Below are 18093 nucleotides of genomic sequence, written 5' to 3' on the forward strand. Positions count from 1 at the left end.
ACTCTGGTCGCCAGCTTGCTTAAACAATCACCAGTACATTGTGTAGATGTAAATTCTACACCTACCAACATTTTCATCTCTTTCTCTCAGGAGTAATTAGACTATATAGTTTCTCTGGATATTTCCAGCACCCTTCTCTCACCTATCCAACCATATTCTACCCTTTACCTCTTTGAAAAAAGCGTCTTATCCCTTCTGCCTGTTCATTCTATTTCCAATTTTGCCTCATCCCGCCCCGCCTTCTCTCTCTTTCTCTATGCTCTTCAACCAGCACTGCATACACACGGCTATTTAACTATAGCTAGGAAATCCAGGTATATGCTTTAAACCATTCTTTGTCCATCGGTTTTCTTCTTTTTTCCTTTTCTGTTCCCCTTTTTGACCCTTTTATGTATTTTATACTCCCTATTATTCGCCCTCCCTCCCCCGTCTTTTCTCTTAACTTTTTTGTTTTCCCTCTCGCTTTGCATGTTAGTTGAATTAGGCTGTGCGTTTGTGTGCTCCTGCTCCCTGTGTGTTTGTCTGTCTGTTTTCTTTTCCAGGGCTACCTCAAGAAACAAGCTAGAGTACACAAGGTGGAGAGTCCCAAATATCACTACGAATAGGAAAATAAAATAACCAAGGTCCAAACAAGAGAGACCAAGAGATAACATTCAAAAAACAATCTCTGAAAGGATAGGCCATGGAAAGTCAAAGAGTCTTCTTGGATATAGCAGCGCTCATAGAAATAGAGAGCATAACAGGTCTTCAAAACCAACAAGAGCCGGAAAGCTAACTAAAATGACGAAACGAAAGACCTCTCCTCCAAAGAAACTCCAAGAAGAAATGACAGCTAATGAACTGCTCAAAACAGCTATAAGCAGCATAACTGAACAAGATTTTAGAATAATAATGATAAAATTAATAGCTGGGCTTGAAAAAAACATAGAGGACATCAAAGAAACTATGGCTACAGACAGAATGGAAAATAAAAATAGGCATGAAGAATTAAAAAATGCGATGAATGAGATACATAATAAATTAGAGGCCTCCAATGCACGGATTGAAGAGGCAGAAAGGAGAATAAGTGATTTAGAAGACACCATGATAGAAAAACAAGAAGCTGACAAAAAAAGAGACAAACTACCCAGGAACAGGAAAGAAGAATTCGAGAGCTCAGCAACATGGTCAAACACAACAATATCCGTATCATAGGAATCCCAGAAGAGGAAGAGAGAGGGAAAGGTGCTGAAGGCGTCCTGGAACAAATTATAGCAGAGAACTTCCCCGACCTGGGGAAGGAAGTAAATGTGGAACTGCAAGAGGCTCAGAGAACTCCCCTCAGACGTAACTTGAATCGATCTTCTGCACGACATATCATAGTAAAAATGGCAAAATACAAGGACAAAGAGAGAATTTTGAAAGCAGCTAGGGAGAAAAGGGCCCTAACATACAAAGGGAAACCTATCAGAGTGGTGACAGACCTATCTACTGAAACTTGGCAGGCCAGAAAGGAATGGCAAGAGATCTTCAATGTGATGAACAGTAAAAATATGCAGCCAAGAATCCTCTATCCAGCAAGCCTGTCATTCAAAATAGAAGGAGAGATAAAAACCTTTCCAAATAAACAGAAATTGAAAGAATTTGTCACCACGAAGCCAGCCCTACAAGAAATCCTGAGGGGGATGCTCTGAAGGAAAGGTTGCAAGGAACAAAGATACCAGAGACACCACCACAAACATGAACCCTACAAAAGATACAAAGACTCTAAACCCACATATTTCAATAATAACACTGAATGTAAATGGGCTGAATGCTCCAATCAAAAGACATAGGGTAGCAGAATGGATTAAAAAACAAAATCCATCTATATGCTGTCTACAAGAAACTCATTTTAGACGGGAAGATACCTTCAGATTAAAAGTAAGGGGATGGAGAAATATATATCATGCTACAGGAAATCAAAAGAAAGCCGGAGTAGCGATACTTATATCAGACAAACTGGACTTTAAATTAAAGACAATCACAAGAGATGAAGAAGGGCACTACATAATAATTACAGGGTCCATCCATCAGGAAGAACTAACAATCATAAATGTCTACGCACCGAATATGGGAGCACCTAAATATCTAAAACAATTAATCACAAACAGAAACAAGCTTATAGATAAGAATGTGCTAATAGCAGGGGACTTTAATACTCCGCTTACAGCAATGGATAGGTCAACCAGACAGAAAATCACTAAAGAAATAATGGACTTGAAAGACACATTGGACCAGATGGATCTGACGGATATATTTAGAACTTTACATCCTGAGGCCAGGGAATTTACTTTCTTCTCAAGTGCGCATGGCACATTCTCCAAGATAGATCACATACTGGGACATAAAGCAGCCCTCAATAAATATAAAAGAATAGAGATCATACCATGCACACTGTCAGATCACAATGCTTTGAAACTTGAAATCAATTACAGGAAGAAGTCTGGAAAACCGCCAAAAACATGGAGGTTAAAGAACACCCTTCTAAAGAATGAATGGGCCAATCAGGCAATTAGAGAGGAAATTAAAAAATATATGGAAACAAATGAAAATGAAAACACAACAATTCAAAATCTATGGGATGCGGCCAAGGCAGTCCTAAGAGGAAAGTACATTGCTCTCCAGGCCTATTTCAAGAGATTAGAAAAAGCACAAGTCCAAAATCTAACAGCTCACCTAAAGGAGCTAGAGGCAGAGCAACAAGAACGCCCTAAACCCAGTAGAAGAAGAGAAATAGTAAAAATTAGAGCAGAAATAAACAACATAGAGACCAAAGAAACAATTGAACAGATCAATGAAACCAAGAGTTGGTTTTTTGAAAAAGTAAACAAAATTGACAAACCTCTAGCCAGGCTTATCAAAAAGAAAAGAGAGAGCACCCAAATAGACAAAATTATGAATGAAAATGGACTTATTACAACCAACCCCTCAGAAATACAAGCAATTATCAGGGAATACTATGAAAAATTATATGCCAACAAATTGGACAACTTAGAAGAAATGGACAAATTCCTAAACACACACTCACTACCAAAATTCACACGGGAAGAAATAGAAAACCTGAACAGACCCATAACGAGTGAAGAAATCGAATCAGTGATCAAAAATCTCCCAACAAATAAGAGCCCTGGACCTGATGGTTTCCCTGGGGAATTCTACCAGACATTTAAAACAGAATTAATCCCAATTCTTCTCAAGCTATTCCAAAAAATAGAAGTCGAAGGAAAACTCCCGGACTCATTTTATGAAGCCAGCATCACTCTGATTCCCAAGCCAGACAGAGATCCAGCAAAAAAAGAGAACTATAGGCCAATATCCTTGATGAATACGGATGCAAAAATTCTCAACAAGATCCTTGCAAATCGAATCCAGCAGCATATCAAAAGAATCATCCACCAAGATCAAGTGGGATTCATTCCTGGGTTACAGGGCTGGTTCAACATTCGCAAATCAATCAATGTGATCCATCATATCAATAAAAGAAAAGATAAAAACCATATGATCCTGTCAATAGATGCAGAAAAAGCATTTGACAAAATACAGCATCCCTTCTTAATAAAGACTCTCGAGAAAGTTGGGATAGAAGGAACCTACTTAAACATCATCAAAGCCATCTATGAGAAGCCTTCAGCTAACATCATCCTCAACGGGGAAAAACTGAGAGCTTTCCCCCTGAGATCAGGAACACGACAGGGATGTCCACTCTCACCACTGTTGTTTAACATAGTGCTGGAAGTCCTAGCATCAGCCATCAGACAACAAAAGGAAATCAAAGGCATCAGAATTGGCAAAGAGGAAGTCAAACTTTCACTCTTCGCAGATGACATGATACTCTACATAGAAAACCCGACAGACTCCACCAGAAGCCTACTAGAACTGATCCAAGAATTCAGCCAAGTTGCAGGGTACAAAATCAACGTACAGAAATCGGTTGCATTTTTATACACCAATAATGAAGCAACAGAAAGAGAAATCAAGAAACTGATCCCATTCACAATTGCACAAAAAACCATAAAATACCTCGGAATAAACCTAACCAAGGATACAAGAGATCTGTATGATGAAAACTATAGAAAACTTATGAAGGAAATTGAAGAAGACACAAAGAAATGGAAAAACATTCCATGCTCATGGATAGGAAGAATAAATATAGTTAAGATGTCATTACTACCTAAAGCACTCTACACATTCAATGCAATTCCAATCAAAATTGCACCAGCATACTTCTCAAAACTAGAACAAACTATCCAAAAATTTGTATGGAACCACAAAAGACCCCGAATAGCCAAAGTAATACTGAAAAATAAAACCAAAACGGGAGGTATCACCATCCCAGACTTCAGCCTCTACTACAAAGCTGTCATCCTCAAGACAGTATGGTATTGGCACAAAAACAGACACATAGACCAATGGAACAGAATTGAGAACTCAGAAGTGGACCCAAAAGTATACAGCCAACTGATCTTTGACAAAGCAGGAAAGAATATCCAATGGAAAAAAGACAGCCTTTTTAACAGATGGTGTTGGGAGAACTGGACAGCAACATGCAGAAGAATGAAACTAGATCATTTTCTCACACCATGCACAAAAATCAACTCAAAATGGATAAAGGACCTGAACGTGAGACAGGAAACTATCAACACCCTAGAGGAGAAAGCAGGAAACAACCTCCTTGACCTCCACCGCAGCAACTTCTTACTTGACACATCCCCAAAAGCAAGGGAATCAAGAGCAAAAATAAACTGTTGGGACCTCATCAAGATTAAAAGCTTCTGCACAGCCAAGGAAACAACCCAGAAAATTAATAGGCAACCAACGGAATGGGAAAAGATAGTTGCAAATGACATATCAGATAAAGGGTTAATATCCAGAATCTATAAGGAACTCACCAAACTACACGCCCGAAAAACAAACAACCCAGTGAAGAAATGGGCAGAAGACATGAACAGACACTTCTCCAAAGAGGACATCCAGATGGCCAACAGACACATGAAACGATGCTCAGCATCCCTCCTCATCAGGGAAATACAAATCAAAACCACACTGAGATACCACCTCACGCCAGTCAGAGTGGCTAAAATGAGCAAATCAGAGAACTCTAGATGCTGGCGAGGATGTGGAGAAACGGGCACCCTCCTACACTGTTGGTGGGAATGTAAACTGGTACAGCCCCTCTGGAAAACAGTGTGGAGGTTCCTCAGGAAACTAACAATAGAACTCCCTTATGACCCAGCAATAGCACTGCTAGGAATTTACCCAAGGGATACAGAAATGCTGAGGCATAGGAGCACATGTACCCCAATGTTCATAGCAGCACTCTCCACAATAGCTAAAACATGGAAAGAGCCTAAGTGTCCATCAACAGATGAATGGATCAAGAAGATGTGGTTTATCTATACCATGGAATACTACATGGCAATGAGAAACAATGAAATCTGGCCATGTGTAGCAACATGGATGGACCTTGAGGGTGTTATGCTGAGCGAAATAAGTCAGGCAGAGAAGGACAAATATCATATGTTTGCACGTATAGGAGGATTAGGAGGAACTTGACGGAGGAACAAGGGGGAGAAGAAGGGCGGAAATGGTGGGGGAAAGGGAGAGAGGCAAACCATGAGAGACTCTTGAATGCTGACAAAAACTGAGGACTGATGGATGTGGGGGGGAGGGGGGATGGGCATGGAGGAGGGCACTTGTGGGGATGAGCACTGAGTGTTATGTGGAAACTAATTTGACAATAAACTATTTGTAAAAAAAAAAAAAAGAACCAAATTTAGGGGCACCTGGGTGGCTCAGTCGTTAAGCATTCAACTTCAGCTCAGGTCATGATCTCACTGTTCATGGGTTTGAGCCCCATGTCAGGCTGTGTGCTGACAACCAGCTCAGAGCCTGGAGCCTGTTTCCGATTCTGTGTTTCCCCCTCTCTGTGACCCTCCCCTGCTCATGCTGTCTCTCTCTCTCTCTCTCATAAATAAATAAAACATTTAAAATAATTTTTAAAGAAAAAATGAACCAAATTTAAGTGAGCACTTACTACATGGGGGACACACTTCTATAATCCTTCCAACACATCAATCATTTAATTCCATAACAAATATTGAAGAGCTCTTATTATTATTTCCATCCCCACTGCACTAAAGAGAATACTGAGGCCCCGAGACCCCACAAAAAACAGCCAGCCTGAGGTCACACTCCTAGGAAGTGACACTAAGACTTCAACCAGAACAGTCCCATTTCAGAGCCCTCCTTTTTAACCAGACTATGAGTCTGCCTCAGCTCAACAATGACAAGAGGGTATTGATGCCACTATAAAAGTTGAGTTCTATGACAGGGGGCTCCACCCTTCCTCTAACAGAGTACCATGGCCAAGCGAGTCGCAGTGATTGGGGCCGGTGTGAGCGGCTTGTCCTCCATCAAGTGCTGCTTGGATGAGGACCTGGAGCCTATCTGCTTTGAAAGGAGTAATGACATCGGGGGACTCTGGAAGTTTACTGTGCGTAGCTCATACCATCCCACCTCTATCAATCAGCTTCGTCCCTGCTCAGGCATGGTGGCTTCAGCCTATCTTGGGGACCATATAAGAAAGCAGCTCACTGGGTGGGGGGCGTGGGGGGTGCAGCCTGGGTGGCTCAGTGGTTAAGCTGGCTGACTCTTGATTTTGGCTCAGGTCATCATCTCATAGTTTGTGAGTCAAGCCCCATGTCAGGCTCTAGGCTGACAGTGAGTCAGCACGGAGCCTGCTTTGGACTCTCTCTCTCTCTCTCAAAATAAACAAATAAACATTAAAAAGAAAGGAAGGAAGGAAGGAAGGAAGGAAGGAAGGAAGGAAGGAAGGAAGGAAGGAGCTCAGTACATCACAGGGTTGTGCATGATCAAATGCTAATACCGTGCAGGATACAGTCTGACAGGTGATGAACCTGGAGACTCAGCAGGGTTGGGACACCTGGAGGAGGGAAGGAGAGGTGCATCTGATACACATAGTATTGGAAGTTACAACGATTTCTAGACCCCAGGCTTTCTGAGGCCAAGGAACAGTGTCACATAGGTTATCTGAATGGCATGCTCCATTGAATATGGAGCAGATGACACTTTTGGAAGGACTGAAGTTGGCCTCAGGGAGTGGCACTCCAGCTCCCAGGCATTGTTCGGGCCTCTGGGAAGAGAACTGGCAGGAGTGAGGCAAGAATCCAGACCTTGTCGGGTTGGGGGGCAGGTGGCTTTCACATTATCAGAATAAAAAATGTTGGGGCACCTGGGTGGCTCAGTCGGTTAAGCATCCGGCTTCGGCTCAGGTCATGATCTCACGGTTCGTGGGTTCGAGCCCCGCATCGGGCTCTGTGCTGACAGCTAGCTCACAGGCTGGAGCCTGCTTCAGATTCTGTGTCTCCCTCTCTCTCTGACCCTCCCCTGCTCACGCGTCTCTCTCTCTCTCAGAAATAAGCATTAAAAAAAAAATTTTTTTTTTAAAAAGTCAAGACACTGATCAGTCCTAAGGAGAGAAGTTTGCCCTATAAGGCTACAACAGCTACCGGAGAGAAGGTGTCTTCTGGAGATTGACAACCAAGAAAGATACTTAAAAGAGAAATAGAGATTAGCTTCCGCCACCAGAAGTTCATTGAGGCCTTTTTTTAGAGAGAGAGTGAGAGAGATTAATAAAGCATACAAGCTGGGGAGAAGGGCAGGGGAAAGAGAGAGAGAGAGAATCCTAAACAGCCTCCATGCCCAGCACAGAGCCTGATGTGGGGCTCAATCCCATGACCCTGGGATTATGACCTGAGGTGAAACCAAGAGTCAGACGCACAACCGACTGTGCCACCCAGGTTCCCCCACTGGTGCTTTTAATATGCATGATTTTGTTTTGTTGGTATGTTTCTTGAGTGTGTGAGGTTGAGACAAGACAGCAGTGAGTTGAGTCCATGAGAAAATAGAGACTGCTAGTGGGTGATGATTTTTTTCGTGAAGATTGAGATAGACACAGAGAGACAAGACTGGAAAGGGATATACGTTGAAAGGGAGTGTTGCTTTGTTTTTAAAAATTAGAGTCTTCAGTATTTTAAGTGCTGATGGTAAAGAGCCAATAAAGAGAGAGTGATTCAAAATATACATAGACAATAAATACAAAAATCAGTGAGTTCTCTGGGTAAAGGCAAGAGGAAGAGGTCTAGGGCATGAGGGAGTGAGGACTGCAAAGAAAAAAAGATAAGTGAGGGAGACCAGATATCCCATGTTCATGGGATCCCTTAATGGCATTCTTAGTCTAGGAGAGCCCTGTTAAAGTTTGTTAACTTCTTTGTAGTTTGATAAACAGTGTTTAATAATTCCAATCCACCAATGATTTCTGATAACTATAGCATGGAGACCCAGTGCTTCATTTCTGTGGAACTCTTTGGAATTGTGAATGGAACACTGACTGCTAAAGATTCTTTTCTCTTCCTCCTGCCTCCCCCACCCCACCCAGCTAACTATGTATGCTCTCACCACAGGAAACTTCTAAAGATGGAATGACCAGGGTCTACAGGTCATTAGTGACAAATGTCTGCAAAGAAATGTCATGTTACAGTGACTTCCCCTTCCAAGAAGATTATCCAAATTACATGAACCATGGAAAATTTTGGAACTATCTCCAAGAATTTGCTGAGCACTTTGACCTTCTGAAATACATACGGTTTAGGGTAAGACACTTTGGATCACAGAAGGTTGATGAGTGGGAGGGCTGCCCACTCAGCAATCTAATGGAAATGGGATATTTAAGTAAATTCAATTCCTGATTTTATCTCTATATGAACAAGGCAGATAATAAAGGCTCCTCACTTCTCCTGCTTCTCATGTTTTACTCAGTCATTAAAATACTGAATTTCCTGATTCCTCTTCTGAATCCAAAGCCTTATTGAGGATGACATTTAGAATTTTTTTCTTTTTGAGAGGAAAGGAAAAATAAATTTCATTCATGAAACCCACTGGGAAGAAGTGACTAGGAATCTGGACCACAGAAATTATAACTCATCTTCCTATGTTTTCCCAAGGCATTCAGTGTTGTAACTCACCTCCTTCTCACCGGAAATAAAAACTGAATGTTTCTTCCTTCAGTGAAGGAATTCAGATACTTTGGAACCTGCTCTCTATGACCACTTTTGAGACTTTGTACTAGTTACTTAATTTCTTTTTTTAAATGTTTATTTATTTATTTTGAGAGAGAGTGAGAGTGCAAACAGGGGAGAGAGTGGGTTCTGCCCTGTCAGCACAGAGCCTGATGCGAGGCTTGATCTCATCAACCATGAGATCACGACCCGAACTGAAACCAAGATTAAGACGCTCAATCGACTGAGCCACCCATGTGCCCCAAGTTACTTAATTTCTTTAGGGGGAGAGAAACCAATATTGGCAGATCTCCTGTCCTGAGACTCACTCGGCCCAGCTAAAATAACAAATATGGTTACCATACCAGTCATTACATGAAAGTGATTGATAGAAAGTGAGTGTTTGAGGCTCTGTGCTGACAGCTAGCTCAGAGCCTGGAGCCTGCTTCAGATTCTGTGTCTCCCTTTCTCTCTGACCCTCCCCTGCTTACGCTGTCTCTCTCTCTCTCTCTCTCTCTCAGAAATAAAAAAAATAATAATAATTTTTTTAAAAAATTTTTTAATTAAAAAAAATTAGAAAAAGAAAGTGAGTGTTTGAAGGTGCCTGTGTGGTTCAGTCGGTTAAGCATCTGACTTCAGCTCAGGTCATGATCTCACGATTCATGAGTTTGAGCCCCACATTGGGCTGTGTGCTGACTGCTCAGAGCCTGGAGCCTTATTCAGATTCTGTGTCTCCAGCTCTCTCTGCCCCTCCCCTGATTGTGTTCTGTCTTTCTCTCTCTCAAAAATAAATAAACATTAAAAAAATTATTTTTCAAGTGAATGTTTGTCTTTTACTTTCAGACCACAGTATGCAGTGTCAGGAAGCGTCCAGACTTCTCCGAAACTGGTCAGTGGGATGTTGTCACAGAAACAGAGGGAAAGTGGGACCAAGCTGTCTTTGATGCTGTCATGGTTTGCACTGGACATTTCTTGAGTCCCCATTTACCTTTGGAGTCCTTTCCTGGTGAGTCATTTCTACCTGAGATCATGCCTACTCTTCTGGGTTCTCCTAGAAGGAAGTTATTTATTTGTCATTGGAAAAAATCCCTAATAATTATAGGTGATTTGTGTTCACCCTCAGAAAAAAATATGTGCAAAATAATTCTAAAAGGTCAAAAGCACTATGGAGGTGTCAGGCCTTATTATTTACTTATTAATAGAAATGCTGCTGTTATTATTTAAGCTTTATCATGCCTGACCTGATTCAAGTTCAATGATCACATAAGACTTGATACTCTCAGATGTGTCATAAAACAAACAAACAAGCAAAAACAGGCCTTTGAATCCTGTCATTGGATTACAGGTCATTTGTATCAGGAGTTTATTTAAATAAATAAATAAATAATTAAATACATACATACATACATACATACGTACATACATACATAAAGTGAGAATATAAAGAAACTTTACAGATTTATTTTTAAGAAACAGAGCAGTTGGGGCACCAGGGTCAGTCGCTTAAGCCAACTTTGGCTCAAGTCATGATCTCACGATTTGTGGGTTCAAGCCCCACACCGGGATGTGTGCTGACAGCTCAGAGCCTGGAGCCTGCTTCAGATTTTGTGCCTCCCTCTCCCTCTGCCCCTCCCCTGCTCATCCTCTCTCTCTCAATAAATAAATAAATAAATAAACAATAAAAGAAATAGAGCAGCAATTATACATCCAAAGAAATATTTTCACCCTTCAAAATAGTCATCACAATAATAATCCATACACTGCTAATACCAGGGCTGTCACTGCAAAGGAGTTTTAGAAATTCCTTTTGCAAATGCGTTTGATTCCAATAACACATTTTTTGAAGGGTACAGTTGGCCCTTGAACATCTCAGCGATTAGGGGCACTGACCCCCTGCATAGTCTAAAATCCCTGTATAACTTAAAAAAAAATGTTTTTAATGTTTATTTACTTTTGAGAGAGAGAGACACACACACAGAGCATGAACAGGGGAGGAGGAAATAGAGAGAGGGTGGACCCAGAATCCAAAGGAGTGTCCAGGCTCTGAGCCATCAGCACAGAGACCGATATGGGGCTTGAACTATGAAATTATGACCTGAGCTGAAGTCAGATGCTCAACCAACTGAGACACCCAGGAGCCCCTGTATAACTTTTGACTCCCCCCAAAAACTTAATACCCTACCATTGACTGGAAACCTTACTGGTAATATAAATATATAATTTAATATAAATATTATTTTAAATATAATATAAATGGTTTATAAACTAGCCTTACTGGTAATATAAAACTGGTAAAAGAAAAACTGATAATATAAAATATAAAAATGGTATATTTTATAATATAAAATATATATACCAGTAATTATAGTTACTGATAAATATAAATATAACTGGAAATATAAACATAAATATGAATAAGTGTTAATATAAAATTAACTGTATTCCTAAGATAAAGTAAGCTAGAGCAAAGGCAATGTTACTAAGAAACTTGTAAGGAAGAAAAAATACACTTATGGTACTGTATGGTATTAATTGAGAAAAATCCACATATCAGTGGTCCCACATAGCTCAAAACTATGTTGTTCAAGGTGCAGATATATTCATGATTGGCAAATTTCCATCTTTTGAGATCAAAAAAGGATTACTACGACATAGTACAGCTACTCTTCTTCTGTCCCTTAGAAGTGGATTTAAAGGCAATTGAGTAAGTGAAGATTTGAAATTTCTTTATGGAATTAAAAAAAACTATCAGTGCGCATGGGTGGCTCAGTCAGTTAACAGTCTAACTCTTGGTTTTGGCTCAGGTCATGATCTCACGGCTTGTGAGTTCAACCCCTGCATCAGTCTCTGCACTGACATGTTTGGCTTCTCTCTCCCTCTCTCTCTGCCTCTCCCACTCTCTCTCTTTCAAAATAAATAAATACACTTTAAATATATATATTTTTAAAAAAATAAAGAACTCTCAAGGAAGACTATGAAGAATAAAGCTTGCAAACCAGGGCTAAAGAAGAAAATGAAATGTTAGGGGCCCCTGGGTGGCTCAGTCAGTTAAGTGACTTCGGCTCAGGTCATGATCTCACGGTTCGTGGGTTCCAGCCCCGCATCAGGCTCTGTGCTGACAGCTAGCTCAAAGCCTGGAGTCTGCTTTAGATTCTGTGTCTCCCTCTCTCTCTGACCCTCCCCTGCTCTCTCTCTCTCTCTCTCTCTCAGAAATAAATAAAACATTAAAAAAAAAAAAAGGGAAGAAAATGAAATGTTAATCTTAGAAATATAATCTCATTGTAAACAAATTAACAAAATATCTTATTCAAAAAAAATACCTTAGGGATCCAGTGAGACTTCAATGCATAATTTTGCAAAGGAGCAACATTGGAAATGTTGGTCCAGCTCCAGCTTACAGCTAGCCTGGGGGCTTAATTCACAATGACACAGCACTAAAGAAATATAGAACTTGGGCGCCTTAGTGGCTCAGTGGTTGGGCATCTGACTTCGGCTCAGGTCATGATCTCACAGTTTGTGACTTTGAGTCCCACATCGGGCTCTGTGCTGACAGTTTAGAGCCTGGAGCCTGCTTAAGGTTCTGTCTTCGCCTCTCGCTGCCCCCTCCCCCTCTAACCGCCACGCTCATTCTCCCTCTCTCTCTCTCTCAAAAATAAACAAACATAGAAAAAGAGAAATATAGGGGCGCCTGGGTGGCTTAGTCGGTTAAGCGTCCGACTTTCGCTTAGGGCATGATCTCGCGGTTCGTGGGTTCGAGCCCCGCGGCGGGCTCTGTGCTGACTGCCAGCTCAGAGCCCAGAGCCTGTTTCAGTCTGTGACTCCCTCTCTCTCTGACCCTCCCCTGCTCACGCTGTCTCTCTCTCTGTCTCCTAGAGAAAAAAAAAAAAAAAACATAAAAAAAAAAAAGAGAAATATAGAATGGCTAGTTATGTTTCTGTTATGTTTCCATGGGGAAATGTGTACCAAGATCAAATGGCTAATATTTTTGGAAGATAGTATCTTGTCAGGTTTCGGTTGGCTTATCCTCGGCTGTACTTAGACTCTGACTAAAGGTGCTATTTCGAAAGATAAGTCAGGAGTGAGAGGCGAGGATCCGTGCGGCAGTGTAAAGTACATTCTCTGAAAAGAGACTGGGCAAACACAAAGTAGAATCACAAGGCAGGTTGGGATCATTTCAAGAGCAAACATTTTTACATACCTTAATTATCTCTGGGCTGGAAATGACTGCAGTAGAAATATTGGCGTGCCCTTCTTTTTGCCACAAAGCCAAGATTGTGGAGAAGGAAGGAATCCACACACACAGACTTCAGAGACTCATCCTGAGGGAATCTTAGTTTAAGACAAGGCTTTAGAAGGATTTGTCAGAGGAAGACACTGGGACAAATATTCCAGTTCCCTCTGTGTTCCTCGTCTGAGGTATCTCAGTGAATGGACACAGAATCGTTTCCAGAGAGTCCTGATCTGCTACAGTCCCCTCAGGGCATTGGCCCTTGGCAATAAGTGGCATTTAACATAAAAGTTATAAACAAAGTTCTTTTTTTTTTTTTTTTTAAGAAGGCTTCACACCTAGCCCAACACGGGGCTTTAACTCACAACCCTGAGATCAAGACCCGAGCCGAGATCAAGAGTCAGACATTTAACCGACTGAGCCACCCAGGTGCCTCTAGGAGCAAGGGTCTAAAGTCTGGTGGCCTGGACCGCATGCCTGCCCGCCTGGGTAAATGTAACCAAGCGATTCCATTTCAGAGAGTGGTTTAAGAATTAAACGAGATCAGGGTTCCTGGGGAACTTAGTTGGTTAAGTGTCTGACCAGCTCAGGTCAAGATCTCACGGTTCCCGAGTTTGGGCCCAGCGTCTGACTCTGTGCTGACAGCTCAGAGCCTGGAGCATGCTTTAGATTCTGTGTCTCCCTCTCTCTCTGCCCTACCCCCACTCATGCTCTGTCTCTCTCTCTCTCAAAAATGAATAAACATTAAAAAAAATTTTTTAAGAATTAAATTAGCTCATCCATGTAAAATACTTACCATGGGACCAGACACAAAACACTCCATAAATATTTGCTACTGCTGCTGTGACTCATGATCAACTATGAGCTGTTACCTGAGAATAGTTCAGAGAACCTGCTTCTTAAGAGGCATGTGATTTTTTTAGATTAAGAAATATTCACCCCTGTTAGTCACATTGTTGCAGGATTCTCGCATAGAGAGTTGTGACACCGAGGCTTTTCTTTCCAGGAAGCAACTTTATTCGTGTCGGCACGGCTCAGTTGGGTTCGTACCCAAAGAACCAAGCGGCCCACATCACATGGCATGGTTTTTTAATGCATTTTCTATTTCTTTGTCTCCCATATATGGTAACACACATAAACATGCAGTCTGATTAAGTTGTCTCAGTTTACAAGGTCATGGGGGATGTAGGCACCTGGGTGCATATCTAGGTGACCTTGAAGGCCTCTCTCCTCTCTCCTTTTTTTTTTACTCTCTCCTTAGGGAGGGGTTCCTACCACAACATTATCACTGCTGCCTCAGAAGCCATTCCTCCTTACAGTGCCAGCCCCTCCTGGATCCCACGTGTCAACCCCCGATGGGTAACACAGAGACTGTTCTGCAGCTTACCCCTCTTCATTCCTCTCTCCAACACACACGAGTGTTTAAGAGGAACTCTTTAAACACATATCAGTTGTGATCACTAGTTATAGATTAGTGATCTGAATGCCTAATTACGTTTGATCAATTCTTAATCAATGTTCTTACACTTTGTGAACATTGTAAATGGAGTTCAAGTGCCTGATCTTCCTTTCCCTAAGGTTGTTGCTAAGCCTTTCCTAACACATAACATTGGGGCAATAAGTATAAGATGAATGAACCACAGTAGCAAAATGCTCCAGAGATATTTGGTGACAAGGCAAACTAAGTCCCTTGCCCTTCAACAGCCCCTGAGGGTGTGGCTATATAAGAGAACAATGCAGTAATTGAAGGTTAGAAAGGTGGCCTTGAATTATCAGTATGTTCTACTTTTAGGTTTTTTTATTGTTTATTTTTGACAGAGAGAGACAGATAGGGTTCAAATAAGAGAGGGGCAGAAAGAGAGGGAGACACAGAATCCGAAGCAGGCTCCAAGCCCTGAGCTGTCAGCACAGAGCCCCATGCAGGGCTTGAATTCACAAACCCTGAGATCATGATCTGAACCAGAGTTGGGTGTTGAACAAACTGAGCCCCCAAAAGCCCCATGTTCTACTTTTAGGACAGAAAATGTATAATACATTGCAGAAAAGACTTCTATTTAAAACAAAAAGCAAAAAACTTAAGAGTTGGATGTTTCTGTGCTAAATCGCCCAGTTGTCTAAAAACTGCTGCCCCTGGTTGTTACATTTCATGAGCACCACAAGGGATGAATTTATTATATGGCATCAGACTTCCCCCAAGTGAAGGGGTGGCACTCTGGAAGTGCTCGGTAGTACCCAGTTTTCTGGTTTCGGACCCAATCCCCACTCAAGGATGTGAGATTCAAAAAGGAAAATATAGTAAAAATGAAAGCTGAACCTTGAAGTAACTCATTGTGACATTAGTATATGTTTAATATGGACCTGTTGATTGAAATCAGATGCCTCACAGTCTTTGTGAAAACCGTCTGAAAGAAAAGAACTGGTGTAATGATAGATGTAGGCTATGGCCACAGCCCAGTGTTTCCCAACCACTGCTGAGTCCTGAGCTGCTTATTCTAAAAGCAAGTTGATGTGGCATGTATAGAATAAGAACCTCTCATGGTGGGCCCTGGGAATCCTAATGTTGAACAGACTCCCCCAGCAACGTGATTCTAATGGAATCAGAATCTAAAAGCCCACGTGGAGGCAGCATAGTCCTGTTTACCATGGGGCTACCTTTAGATTTTGCCTCTGACATTCGTTGGCACATGGGCAGATCGTGTGTCCTAAGTCCCTATTTCTCCACCTGTGAGATGAAGGGCTCATGGCACCTTCTTCCTAGGTCTGCTTTTGGATGAAACCAAAGGACCTAGCACAGAGTGTTCAGGGGAATTCAGCTCCAGATGTTGGTATGAAAGAATTCTGCCCTCTCTCTTGCAGAAAAGAAATGGGAAAAAAGTTACTGGTACCAAATTAAATATAATTATTTGCTATTTCCAAGGCAAACACAATCACTTAAGTCACTTGAGGGAGAAAAATAGCTGAAATGTAAGCACAAATTGGGAATCAAAAACCCAGAATTTAAATCCTGCCCCTGGCACTTATTAGTTGTATGGCCTTAATTCACTTGGCCTTTCTAAACTCTAATGGATTTACCTGTAAGATAAGGATGAATCACGGCCACCTCCAGGAGGATTGCTACAAGTCCAACTCGAGAGAGTATTTTCATGTGCTTTGAAATCAGATGCCTCACAGTCTTCTGTGAAAACAGTCTGAAAGAAAAGAACCAGTGTAATGATAGATGTAGGCTATGGCCACAGCCCAGTGTTTCCCAACCACGTGCTTTCACGTGATGAGCTGAGCACAGTCCATTAAGATTTTTTGTAAAATGTAGCTTTCTGCCAAACTATAGTATGAATTCATCCTTTGAGTAAACCGACAATGCAATTTACCATGTGCAAAACGATGACAGGATGATACTGTAAGAGAGATGGGGAACGGTCATGGATCCTAAAAGTCCAGGATCTTGGGGCTCCTGGCTGGCCCTGTTTGTTAAGCATCTGACTCTTGATATTGGCTCAGGTTGTGATCTCGTGGTCATGAGAAAAAGCCTTGTGCTAAGCTCCACGCTGAGCATGGAGCCAGCTTGGGATTCTCTGTCTCCCTTTCTCTGCCCCCCAATATAAATAAGTAAACTTAAAATAAAAAGCCCAGGATCTTGGATCATAGTGCTTGCTTGCATTTCAATTCCCAACTCCCTACTCATTGACAAGTGTGATCTCACAAAAATCACATAATCCCTCCAAATCTCAGTTTCCACATATGTGAAATATGAATACAATTAGTATAGACTGCAAAAGATTATTCCAAGAAAAATCCATGCTCTATCAATGTTATTAAAACTGCGATACAAAATGTCCCTTGGGTCTCTTAAAGTTTCCCAGCCCTCCTTTTATTCTGAGAGGAAAAGATTATAATCTCTTTATTTCTAAAATGATCCCCGCTCCATGCAGAGACAGCATTAAATCGAAGTTCCAGCTCCCTGAATTTAGAAGTTATTCACAGTGTTAAAGTTTCTTATTGCTTTGGTTTAGAAAAAGGAGAAGATTATATATACACTTGGGTCATGGCTGACATTGCCTTTTTTCTGAAATAATAGTACGGGTGCATTGTCCAAAAAAGGCCCCACTCTGCATATACATACACTGAAATGCATGTGTCTGTGGTATAAGGGAGAGAAGACTTACTCTCTACCCTCCTCGGTTTGATAACCGGGTTTGTGAAATAAACTAACAACAGGAACTGAAGAGGGGGGAAAGGTATACAAATGTATTAATTTTTAATATTAATGTGGGGGTATCATAGGAAGAAAATGAATACCAGAAAAAGTGGTGAGATGTGAGAGTTTATAACATCTTAACAGGGAAAGGGGAAGAGGGTATCGGCAATCCAGGGGAGAGCAAATGTTTCTAGAAAGATGAATGGGACCCTCTGGAAAGTAGATGGGAGATATGACCGTTTGTGACAAAGTTAGTCTAAGTATAGACTTCTACTTTCCTTTCCTGTGATGGAAGTCAATTTTCCCTGGTTGATGAAACTACCAGGAAGGAGATTATGACCATGAAGTTAGTTTTGGAGGACTGATCTTTAGGCAGATGTGGGGATTTCTGAGAAAACCTCTCCCTGCATTTGCTGCTTTTCAAGTGCCTTCGTCTCGAAATTACCAGCCTATCAAGACAGCATGTTTTGGGTGGCATGTCCTAAACTCCTTTAGCATGTTAAATATTCAAACATGACAGCAATCCAAAATAATAACAGCACCTAGTCATACAATTTCCTCAAGTAAACAGC

At 41.4% G+C, this 18093-nt stretch overlaps 1 protein-coding gene across 4 annotated transcripts in view; it reads left to right on the top strand.

The window, feature by feature from the left end:
• The window catches only part of FMO4 (flavin containing dimethylaniline monoxygenase 4), a 43378-nt gene that overhangs the window by 4988 nt on the left and 20297 nt on the right, over nt 1-18093 (top strand). For 2 of the 4 annotated variants that reach the window (XM_039225370.1, XM_039225372.1), the window contains exons 3-5: nt 6374-6514; nt 8505-8693; nt 9942-10104. In XM_039225370.1, coding sequence (XP_039081301.1) covers nt 6383-6514; nt 8505-8693; nt 9942-10104 — 484 coding nt within the window. In that variant the 5' untranslated portion in view covers nt 6374-6382. The remainder of the gene's footprint in view (nt 1-6373; nt 6515-8504; nt 8694-9941; nt 10105-18093) is intronic. The other 2 variants (XM_039225371.1, XM_039225373.1) reach the window with 2 other exon arrangements.

Source organism: Hyaena hyaena, unplaced genomic scaffold (assembly GCF_003009895.1).
Source record: "Hyaena hyaena isolate Hyena2069 unplaced genomic scaffold, ASM300989v1 scaffold_2102, whole genome shotgun sequence".
Classification (NCBI taxonomy): domain Eukaryota; kingdom Metazoa; phylum Chordata; class Mammalia; order Carnivora; family Hyaenidae; genus Hyaena; species Hyaena hyaena.